General features: G+C 38.2%; 1 protein-coding gene across 50 annotated transcripts in view; it reads right to left on the bottom strand.

The window, feature by feature from the left end:
• Positions 1–692: 692 nt before the first annotated feature.
• The window catches only part of LOC135216414 (muscle calcium channel subunit alpha-1-like), an 821,008-nt gene continuing 809,574 nt past the window's right edge, over positions 693–12,126 (bottom strand). For 42 of the 50 annotated variants that reach the window (XM_064251735.1, XM_064251736.1, XM_064251747.1 and 39 more), the window contains 3 exons: positions 5,375–5,622; positions 2,489–2,619; positions 693–2,043 (listed from right to left, as the gene is read on the bottom strand). In XM_064251735.1, the coding sequence (XP_064107805.1) occupies positions 1,807–2,043; positions 2,489–2,619; positions 5,375–5,622 (616 nt within the window). In that variant the 3' untranslated portion in view covers positions 693–1,806. Of the gene's footprint in view, positions 2,044–2,488; positions 2,620–5,374; positions 5,623–8,293; positions 8,329–12,126 lie in introns of all 50 variants that reach the window. The other 8 variants (XM_064251732.1, XM_064251734.1, XM_064251756.1 and 5 more) reach the window with 2 other exon arrangements.

Genomic DNA, 12,126 nt, shown 5'->3' with positions numbered 1-12,126 from the left:
TACAGAGTTGTTAAAGGAATTTTTACACCATAACAAATGCAAATAAAACAAGAGTTTAGTCTTGTTTGTCCAAAATCAATACAAATGGGACACTTGGGACTCCAACCAACTGCCAACATCGTAGAATAATCACTGAGCCCATTTGAAAAAAAAATAATGTTAGGTACTTAGTTGTCACATACACCCTGAATAGTTCTGCTTATTCTCACTAAGCAAGAAAGCGACTCCTTCCAGATTCTCACCAAAATAATGGCCCATTCTGAATGTGGTCATGGCCTGCTCTGTTTTCATAGGAGCTTTGCTTTTTTTAATTTTATTTCCTTTGATTGTGGCGTATTTCTGAAACTGTCGTCCAAGTAGTTTCTTTTGCTCTGAGCGTAATCATGATTTTAGTTTCCCGACAGACTCCTTTAGTAAGCGAATGCAGACTAAACATGAGTAGTGACATGGGATGGGCAATGTTGTGTTAGGGTTCCCGACGAAAAAATGTCACACGTGTTTCTAGGATCACAGGATTATACTCCTACTCACTACAACAACAACAACAAGGACCCACACGGAACATGGGTGAGCCATCTGCTAGCTTTGGGCAGCAAAAAAAGAACAAAATCATTTGCAATGAATTCTGAAAGAAAAAATGACACCCCTTTCAGGAGGAGCAGTAAGAAATCATGAGTGATGTGAAGTTAAAATTCAGCATCTTTCAGTGAAACTTGTTTGGAAACTTTTTGAGAGGAAAACAACAACAGATTATCACAATTGAGAGAGGCACTTTGGGTTAATAAGTCGACCCCTACTCAAATGTGTAGAGGTTATACAGCATCGGCTTCCTTAAAGATGGTCAAAGCCCCAGTGCAATTATGTTTAACGTGCTTACTTCCTGAAATCTGTGTAGCCAAACACATATTACTTACATATCTTATAACTATATTTGTATAAACCTACTCTTAGTTGCCCCTCATTTATTAGCAAATGGTTGTGTGGTCACAGATGTACTTACACTTGCAAACACAGAGCAATGAGCTAATCACATCAGCAATGTGTTACTGGCAGAACACAGAGAACAGAACTCTAGTTATCCATATATGCATTTGGGATATGACTTCTCCCAAGTGATCAGAAGACTGACGACATGTGAAAAGTATGTAGTATGTACATTCATAGTTTCATAGCTGTTTTCAGGCCTCCTTTGCTCATGTATAAAAATGGGTCTCCCAAAGAACGGTTCCTCCACGCCTAAAACTCTGCCGTTTCGCACATCATCACAATCTCAACTTGAAGAATCGTTCACAGACAAGGGACAAACCTCCGGTAGGTTTAACAGTTCACATTGCAGGTGTATCCAACACTAATCAACAACACTATTCCCAGTTCAAGTACTAGCCACCTTATCAACAGTAGTTAGCAGTCCTCAAATCTGACAAGTCCCTTCCTACGTAAGGACATGGTCAATCATGCAGGGATAGATAGATTCTGAAGTTTGGGAGACTGGCACTGCTGTGCTTCAAGTGTTTTTTTTTTATTTCACCAGCTTTCAAATATCAAAAGTATTCTATTTCACATTTTATCCCTTCTTTGTCCTTTTCCTAGCATATCTATGCAGCAGAGGTAAATCTTGATGGCTCTTCGACTTCCCACAAGTCAGCCTTGCCTGAGATGCAATACCACTACCTTAAGCGCCTTCCAGTTGCTCGTCACAGAGTATCCAAGAACTTGAGAGGGGAAAAAATTAATGTGGATGATGATACTGTATACATCAATGAATCTTGATACAAAAGTTTATAATCCTAGCGAATGTATTTTCTTCTATAATGGTGATTGATGATTTTGGCGTCTAGAAGGCGTGAGCGATCCTCTTTGTGGGTGAAGGCGCTCAGGGGATGCATCTTCAACAGCTAGTTCTTGCTGCGATGCTGACAGGATACTATGGGCAGCCCGATCCATTTCCTCTGTCGTCATTTCTAGGGCTTCTGCTATTTCTCTCGACGTGGTTCGAACAAAGTCAGGGTCGCAATATTTCCCTAAACCTTGATCTGCCAACACCTGTTAAAAGTCAAATGGCAAAAATGAATACAACTAGAGAAAGTGCTCTGAGTTCAAATGAGCTAGCATTCACTGAGTTTCAACAAGATTGCATTAAATTCCATTACTAGATGTGCACATCAATTGAATACTGTTTTAGCATTTGGCTTGACAATCAAGACCCAAATTATCTCTCAAAACATATGACTATCTAAATTATGTATTATTTAATAGTGGTTTAATAAGACCATGGAGTGACATTTTTGCTTCTCCTATAGGCCTGTCCAATGGGTCCATTCTCCAGTGAGGTATAAAAACTAATGCAAGGTTGCATCTATGTGCGAAGAGGCTAAATGGACTGATGATAACCATAGGAATAAAGTAACAATCTACAGTACACCACAGAAGATACCCTGCAATAGGTATGTCTAACTGACAACTCGTAGATCAGATGTAAGAATCTTACCCTGCCAACCAAACTCTCAGCTGAGCCCACGACCTCAGAGTACGGTCTCGATACGCTTCTTGGACTGCTGGGCACACTCTGGGAATGCCGGTCACCAGGAAGGCTGCCATTACTCTCACTGTGAGAGGTTGCTATGGGGTGAAAATGAAAGAAGCATTATGCATACCTCGAAAAATACCAAAAATTGTAATTCTTTTGCTCATCTGAGGGACAGTGTAGTTTCTAGAACTGTAGATAGTGAATCTTTAGTTTTTCTAGTAATATTAAAAAATAGACTTGAATAGTGAAAATAGTACTGAACTGACACAGGGGATTAAGATACAAGTCCTTAAAGAATTATGAAAAGTACAAAGAGAAATATGCAGTACATTCCAAAAGATTATTTTAAGAGAGAGATTTGTTCAACGTGCAAACACCCCCAAAGCTGCCAAGTCTGTCAGTAGATGAATTCTGAAATTACACTGTTCTAACTTATAGTTTGGTATGAATTTATAACAAAAACCTTATGTAATATATATGCAAACCAAACTAAATCAGGAATCAGAACCTCAGAAATTGTACTTTTGAATCCTAAACTGCTTAGGGGAAATCTTCAAAGGAAATTGGTACAATATATTTGGCCATACCAAACTGTAATTCAGATAAGAGCAAGAGATCTAAAGTGAAGTAGCTTAATCTTAGTAAGTAATATCAAAATTACTTCTGATGGCATACTTCTCAAGTTATCAAATAAATGAAGTGCATATGGTGTCATCAGTTTTGAGCCTATGAAAAGGGCATTTAAGGAAATTCATCTTCCCATTAACTTGTATCTCAGGGTCATAACTGATGAACTGAAATCAAATTAAGATTATTCAATTCAGCAAATTACTAGGGAGAAGAACATATGGGAAGTTCAGCTTTATAGGAGGAAGTCATGAGATGGAGATGAAACTCTAAATACAGTATTCTGTGAATTGAAACCTAACCCAAGTAAGGCAATTGCATTTCCAATTCACTCAAGGAAATCTTAAGGGGACTGGACATCAATATCAAAAGCAGCCCAAAATTTACATTTCCATAGTAAATGAAAACTGCACTCAATATTTTACCTTAAAAGTTATTTGCAACATTAAACCTTTGATCTATTCTATGGTACCCATTGTAAATGAAGGAAGTTTCCACAGTCAAAGCACAAGATGAAGCAGACAACAGGGGCAAGTTTGCCAGAAAACCACAATTAAGAAGCTGTAACAGGGGTCACGTTTTGTGAAAGGCTAATCATTCATTTAAAAAATGAAAATAAAAAAAAAATTAAAAATAAGAGTAATGCCACCAAGAATGTATTACCCCTTACAACTGAGTCTGAGATAATTAAAAAAAATGCTAAAACAGACTCATAGAATTTAATTGTCTTAGATGTAGCAGTAGTTGTTCCTTTCTGTTGTTTATAAATATAAAGAGTTACACTGCAGTCATTAAAATATATTTGCAAAAATTCTTAATATATATATGTATATGCATATGTACATAGCTATGTGCATATCAATTCCTATGTACTTTTATATATAAATACTGTACATACATATATGCAAACTTATTTACATCCATACATATATACATATACCAAAAACTGTAGGCATGGAAAAGTCTCAAAATGAAAATGTTGATCATGGCAATGATTGCAGTGAACTTGATTTTTGTCTACTGAACATGCAGTTAGGTGGTGTGAACTTGTGCCTGTGCTGTCCCTGACCTACACGATCATTGATGTACAGGAGATGTTAGTACCTCACCCACTAGTGTGATAACTAATTAGGGAACACAGCAGTAGTAGTAATATTTGGGAGAACACACCCAGCACAGCAACAATATTAAGGGAACACAACCAGGGGTAGAGCTGCACTGTACTTACGGAGTTACGACAAAGGCACAAGTACTCCCGAGAGATAGATAGGAGAGAAGAGAGTTACCTAAGAGAGAGAGACAGAAGGGGAGTGGAGGGGGCACAGCCATTACGGGGTTGGGGGAGGCCGGACACCCCAACAGAACCACAGCAAACGTCCCACTCTAAGGCACCAGCAAAAACACCAGCAGAAGGCGAAGACAGCTTAAGAGTTGACACTGATGATGGAAGAACACAGTGGAGGTGGTGAAGGTTCTCAGAGGATTGTGGTGGGGTTTGAGGGAGGTGGTGGTGTTGACTTTGACAATCGAAGGATTGTACGGGTAGTTGGTGGTTTTGTGGGTGATGGTAGTGGTTATGGTCAGAATCTTCGGGAAGGAGGCGATGGTAATGATGAAACTGGTCAGAATGATGATGATTGTGGTCAGAAAGCGGAATTTGTGGAAGGTATCGATGTGGCATCTGATTGTGATGAGCTGAATGGCTATGAATGTATCGTGTGTGATGAAACGAGGATTTACTGTGAGTGCTACACTGAGGAAGGCTATGAGTGGATGCTGCTACCTCTGACACACACGAGGATCTCTCTGAGTGATCCTCAAAGTGGTAAGAGGCAAGGGTATGTGGAGTTTCAATTTCTGAATCTGATTCAGAGCTGGAGGGATAGAAGTTTTCGAGTGAGCGATGAAGAGGAAGAGGAGGTCTACGTTGGATGGCACGGGGTAGTCGAGGAGGGGTCCGAGGGAGGACTCTGGAGGAGACATAAGGAAGGGTGACACAGGGGCGGAGAGAGGCCATGTGCTGCAGCAGCGCCCGTACTGACAGCAGCTGCCCGGAGGGGTCTTCGCGCCCTGTAGAGGATTGTGCTGCCTGGCTAAGGGGTGCAGGGAGGGCCAGGACACCACCACGGGGAGGTCTGGGGTGGTGCCCCCTGCGGGCAGTGGCAGGGGTGGTGGGGCAAGACAGATGATGCCCCCTGGGGTAGAGGGTGCGCGGGGTACCTCGGCCGTGGAAAGAGGCTCGCAAGCCGCGTCTGAATGGTGCTGAACCAGTAGAGGACTGATGCACGATGCCTGCCACGGCCAAGGCTTGAGTGTGGGCCAGCCGCAGCCCATCCGCGATGTTGCTGAAGCTACGAGATTGAGCGTCCTGGCGACCGATGCAGCCCAATCCCCAGGAATGGGTGGAGGTACGGCGAGGGGGTGGTGTGGGGGGCCTTGGCCCTTCACTCAACTCCTCATCACTCAGGCTACATACAGTGAGGCACCATTAGTCAACAGTCAGCAGGAAACACAAACAGGCAGCAACATGGGGAACACTCCCACGCCACAGCCGACAACACTCGTGTTATAACAAGCAGGCGGCACACCAACCAGTATTCCAATAACCCTGATGCAGTAATTTCTCACTAATCTAGACTAATGAATAAAAAAGTATATTCTGTTTGGTATGATGACATGCCCCATATATTACAAGTGTCTAATATCGTGGGAAGTGGATGGAAAAGGAAAAAAGCGTGCAAGGTTATCCAGGGCACTGACATGCAATAAAAATCTATCTATTATGATCAAGATCCGTGTTTTAAGAATGCTGAATATTTATTAGGTCTCGTTTGAAATTCCCTTCATTCTGTAGCCTTGAACATTTAGGACTGTGTGCCTAGATTAGAGAGAATTTACCTGATAAGAGTCAAAGGTGTGCCTGGATAGTAAATTATTGAGTATAATATATACATCAGAGAAGCTAAAAATATAGAAGTGAAGGCCTTGATGACAAGCTACCGTGATTTTTCAATCTGGTCAAAGTAGTATGACGCCCTATGGCCAATAATTGACTTTCCAAAGCCACAAAAAAAAAGTAAATTCATAGCAGCCATAAAGGCAAATCAGCAGCAGCCCAGGTGATGCAGGGAAGAGAGTGTGGTGTTAGTTAGCACTCAAGCTGGTGTTATCAACCAAGGGCCAGGTAGGACGCACAACACCTGCACTTGCACGTAAAGAGGTGATGGACTCACTTTCGTACTCAGCCCGTTACGCTTTTTTGTCACTGGTATCTGGTACATTTCATGGTGGGGTATCAGTAACTATACCAAAATGACTCAAAGGTGAATATAATGACAGCATGGACAGTCCTAAACCCCTTATATATTGGGTATCAGTAACTATACCACAATGACTCCAAGGTGAATATAATGACAGCATGGACAGTCCTAAACCCCTTATATATTCTTACTGTACACATTGTAGGAAACAATACTGCTGAAGGGTGCAGTTATTTACTGGTAAAATGCTGTAAAAAGATACGGCAAAACTGTCCCCCGGAGGAGGATAAACGCAGCAACTAGGACCTCAAAATTCAAGCGAAGATGTGACGCACTACTACCATAAAGCAATCCAACTTGTATTTTACTCATTTATTTATACTCTTATCTATTTATTGATTAATTTATCTTTTCTCTAACAAGTTATCTTTTCTCTCTATATTTCCTATCATCTTCTGCAGCTTCTTTCAAATGAACACCATAATATTCTTTGGAAGCTTGAATTACTAGACAATGGTCCCTGCAGACTTGTTCTATGAGTAGGGTTTATCTCCTAAATAATAATAATAATTAATATCAATAATAAATTAAATGAATTACTATTGATTACAGAGTAAAGAACTTGCTACATTGCTGCAGACATCTTAAATCACAGCTGTATATTTTGAAAAGAAATATAGTATCATTTAAAAGTAAAGCGTGTTGATTTAAAACTATTTTACTTACTCTCTATGAAGTGCTTATTAAGAGATAAAATGTATAAGCCTTTGCTACTCTGTGCACTGTAGCCCATGCTCGTCTAACGCAAAAACTAAAAAAAAATTGTCTAAGCATTTGGTGGAGCTATTGTACCTTCAAAATATTCCTGCCTGTAACACAGTCGTTACACTGAATGATATTGTCCTTTCTATTCATTCATTCTTTAAGGTCCGTCCACACGGTCGAGCTTTGCTCGACAAACTCTGTTTGATGTAACGTCAGAAGTAGAGAGGCAGTGGGGTTAAGGTTCTGACTTTTCCCGCTTCTGACGTCACATCGAACAAAGTTCGTCAGGCAAAGCTCGACCGTGTGGACGGGGCTTCAAAGTCCAATTACATGACTGTTACATTCACTGGTCTATTGAACTCATCACCCCAATCATATCAAAGCACATCACCTTTCCAGTGGCCACGAAATAACATATTAACCCTTTGTGGCCTGATCACTCCATCAGACTTCTATCATCCTCAGAAACCTATACACGCAACTTACTTGACCAAGTTTCCACTAAGAGACCTGGGTAAATGTATCGATTTAGTCACTGTAAATGGTGCATCGTCTACAGTATAACATATGCATACATACATTACTTAACAAGCTATAACTGCTAGCGGTCGATCAATCAAAACGACTGGTATCCAGAGTACAGACAGCTCACTCATATTCTAGCGTGCATATATACACTAACTGTATATGCAGACATACATACATCCTTGTATACATACTCATTTTATACACACGTGCATGTACATACGTCAGCATTCTTGCTCACTTGTAGCCATCTAATCTTCAAAGCACACACGCCCCACATACATAACCTAAAAGCAGCTAACACCTCCAGCTTTATAAAGGCACATAGGACTACCCTCGTACCAGCAGTGATCCTACAGCAGGTTTTTTTTTTTTTGGTAACGTGAACAAGTGTCTTTTATGAAGAAAGCAAAGAAGAAGACTTTTGAAGAGGGGGGGAGGAAAATTCTCTCACAAGTAAAGCAGTGTCCCTCCCTATAGAGTGCAGAGGTGCAGATGCTGTGGTTCCCGCAGGGCACACACTAAGTAATCCTGGCAGGATCTTTGCCTCGTCACCACACCATGCCGCAACGCTCAGCGCTACTCTTACCATGATAGTCTGGTGTCAAATACTGCATTTGTTTGCTGAAAATTAGCAGAAATGTGTCAGAGAAGCTTACACAAACAGGGGGGGATAATCAAAGGCCTAAATACTGCACTTGCTTGCTGAAAATACTTCATGGAGATAAAAAAAGGGGTAAGTTTATCACAGAAAAAAGGCCTACATATTGTATACTGCACTTTCTTTGGCTGGAGATTCTCAAGAAGTTATGTACTTATGTCAGACTTTCAACACTAATCAACGGCAGCCTAGTTATTGCATGTGCTGAAAACTTGCAAAAAAAAGAAATTCAAAGCTGTTACACAAAAACAGATCTAAACGTTGCATTTTTTTTTGCTGGAAAAATTCAAAAATTGTGTCAGAAGATTTTTAACACACAACAATGGCAATATAGATACTGCATTTGTTTGCTGAAAATTTTGTAAAAAAAAAAAAAAACTTAAATAATTCAAGGATGCTTATTACAGAAATAAGGACCTAAGCACTGCACTTGTTTGCTGACATAGAAAAAAAGGTATCAAGGGCCAGCTATAAACTGCATTTGCCTGCTGGAAATTTGAATATAAAAAATGACATATTAGGTTATCATGGAAAAGGGTACCTAAACTGCAATCTTTTGCTAAATATTTTGGAAAAAGTTCAATAGATTTAACATGTACCATAGGCAAAGAAAAAACTTCATTTGCTGGAAATTACCAAAACGAAACAGCCTTGAAAGTTAAAGAGTACATAAAACAACCTAAATACAGCATTTGCTTATTGAAAATGAGACAAGAAAAAAATCTGTCTACAGGTTTTTAAAAATCTAAGTAAACAAGGCCTAAATAGGGAATCTACAAGCTGAAAAGGTATACGAAAAAACTGCCAAGTTTAGATACAGCTAAATACATCATTATCAGAAAGAGATATAATTAGAAATACCAAAAAAACACATTTCAACAACAGCACAGAACTGAAATGAAAAAAATTACGGAATTCTCCTAAGACAGGTTTCATTACTAAAAACTGCACAATACACTTGATCAGTAGAAAATGTTACAACACACCCCGTGAAGGAGATTGGGAAATGCAAAACTCTCTGAATCTAAAGATACCTGGGTCTCATGATAACACAGGGATGAAAGAGAGAGAGATATATATATTCAAAAATAGACAAGAACGAGACAGAGATAGGGAGATACAGAGAGAACAGAAGGCATCTGGATTATAATTTAGACTAAAATGTACTTACCATCACTGTGCTTCACTATTTTATACAAGTATATACAGATAAAAATGAAAATAAAAAAGGAGACCTTTGATGTCGGTCACCGTTGCTTTTAACAAAAATGTTTTATCATCTATGAATGTTTTACGCCAGTTGGTTCTATGGAACATTCTCTGATAATGGTGGACTCTGGTTCATCTTCACTTATAAGCAGAAGCTACAGGAAGCTGATTACATAATGGTCATGGAGGAAAAAATCTTAAACTGAGACTAAAACGCAATATCTGAATTGATACTTCAACGTCAAAATATATATGAACTCATATGAATTCTGAAATTGAAAAAAAATATAAAGAATTACAGGTATCAATTCGGTCGTGAACTATATGGGAAAAAAAATAGCTGGAGAGAGAGAGATCTTTTTGTGCTGAATCTTTTTTTGAAGAAAGGAAAAAAATGTATGTGGCGAATCTTTAAAAAAAAAAGGAAAAAACATTCATGCTGAATCTTTTTCAAAAGAAGGAAAAAATATTTATGTGCTGAATCTTTTTCAAAAAAAGGAAAAAAACATTCATGTGCTGAATCTTTTTTTTAAAAAAGGGAAAATATTTATGTGCTGAATCTTTTTTAAAAAAAGGAAAAAAATAATTAGGTGCATAAGAGCAGGTTTATCACCATGTCAAAATCACAGACATATAAAAACGTAACTGATGAGATGTGACGAAAGGCTCTTAAAGGAATGTTGTAAATAGTTAACTTAAAGACTCAGTGTCCAGCAAGGGCTGTAGTCTATCTAGAGGTTTGAGTCTAGTACTATTACCAGCTAACCTTCTTTTGTCCTCCCCCGACCCTTCAACTTTGAAATTAATTTGACACCACGTCCGTAGTCATGATGAGAAAACGTCCCATATATAAATCCCTGTCAAATAGCATTACATTTCAAAATGTTTAGACTTACAGTGGTTAAATAAAGTCAAACGTAATTTCCCACTCTGTGCAAAAATCCTGTGTAATTGAGGCGAAACGGTATAAAACAGCTCTTGAATGAAATGGCTCCATTTGTTAGTCAATGAAAGGAAGAAGAAGAAGATGTGCTGTAGTTTTGGAGAGAAAAATAAAATATCCATATTGACAGACTGTCTTTTGACGACAGGCATCATGATACTGCTTGATCTGATATTGATAACAAATAATGTATTACTAATAATTCTTTTCAGCGCACTGACCGAGCTTATGAAGACAAACGTGTGAATAGTAATTAGTCGAGTTTAATTACTTGAGCAATTTGGCCAACTTTAATACGTCTACTATATTCTATTCCACAGACATTCTCGTGCCGTAAGATAAGATTAAAACAATTACGAAATATCTTCCATCATCTAAAAATCACCAATTCGCGAGTTTTCACAATATATATTATATATAATTATAATATTATTAGTATATATTTTCTATATATATAAGAATGTTTTAACATTCTTACTAGGTCACCAATATATTTTAACATCAACTTGGCAGAACAAAATCAAGATACTTTTTGCATTCTAAAACCCCCAAGTTTTTCTTTATTTATTTTGTTATTTTTTTACCATTCATACCCGGTCACCAATATACATTAACATTAGCTTTTTTTTATAAAACTCAATTAAAACACTAGAAAGTACTTTAGCTTGTGCTCTTATGTCGAATTCGTTTAAAAGAGTTTTTCTTTTCTTTTTTTAATGGAAAGGTATCGACACAATACCCATGCGGTACTTTACTAGAAGGCAACGGATACCACTCCATTATCATTACCACCTCGGAAACCCATACAGAAACAGTTACCAAGCCAAAATCAAGTCAAATCTATATATATTCATAAGCCGGAGTTGCGTGCGTTGGAACAGATAATAATACACTGGATCACAATAAGAGATTAAAAACTCTGATTGGATATTCAATTCCCTCTCCATAAAACTAACAGAATCTTTAAGCACTGTTGAATATATGTGTTAATAAAAAGAATGTTCTCACTAAATAAATGTCTCTTTTTACAAGAAAATAACTCATAACTGTTTACATAAGACCTCTATCAGTTTCTCGTATCAAAAAAAAGTTTTAGCATCCTAACTGGCAATGCAGTTGAACTACTTCAAAACCGCATGAATGTTATTCATAAAAAATTCAGTGATGGAAGCAAAATAGACCTAAATTCCTGTTCATCAAAAAATTGACACAGATGTTCAGGATCTAAGCCAGGCTAACACTAACACAAGTGACAATTACTGTACAATCAGTCCACAGTGCAATATAACTAAGTGAGAACTACAGGCATATATATATGACTGACAGCTAGATTCTGAAGATTTGCTTCGTGAGACATTTACAAGCATACCTAACAAGATTCAAAAGTGAGGAGGTCAGTTCGAAAATTAAAACAGAAGACAATTAATTTCATCTGTGAAATGCACGAAGGGGAAAAGATGAAACTGGAACTAAGAATGTAATCTCTCTTTTTTTTTTTTTTTTTTTTTAAATCTTGCAGAAGTCTTTGATGTTAACCAGACCGAAGACAGTGAGGAAGCGGTCCTTAAAAAAGTTGCCTCCCTTTTTAATATATCTTATAAATGTGAAC

The sequence above is a fragment of the Macrobrachium nipponense genome, chromosome 6, assembly GCF_015104395.2.
Source record: "Macrobrachium nipponense isolate FS-2020 chromosome 6, ASM1510439v2, whole genome shotgun sequence".
NCBI classification, from domain to species: Eukaryota; Metazoa; Arthropoda; class Malacostraca; order Decapoda; family Palaemonidae; genus Macrobrachium; species Macrobrachium nipponense.
This window is presented reverse-complemented; position numbering and strand designations above follow the sequence as displayed.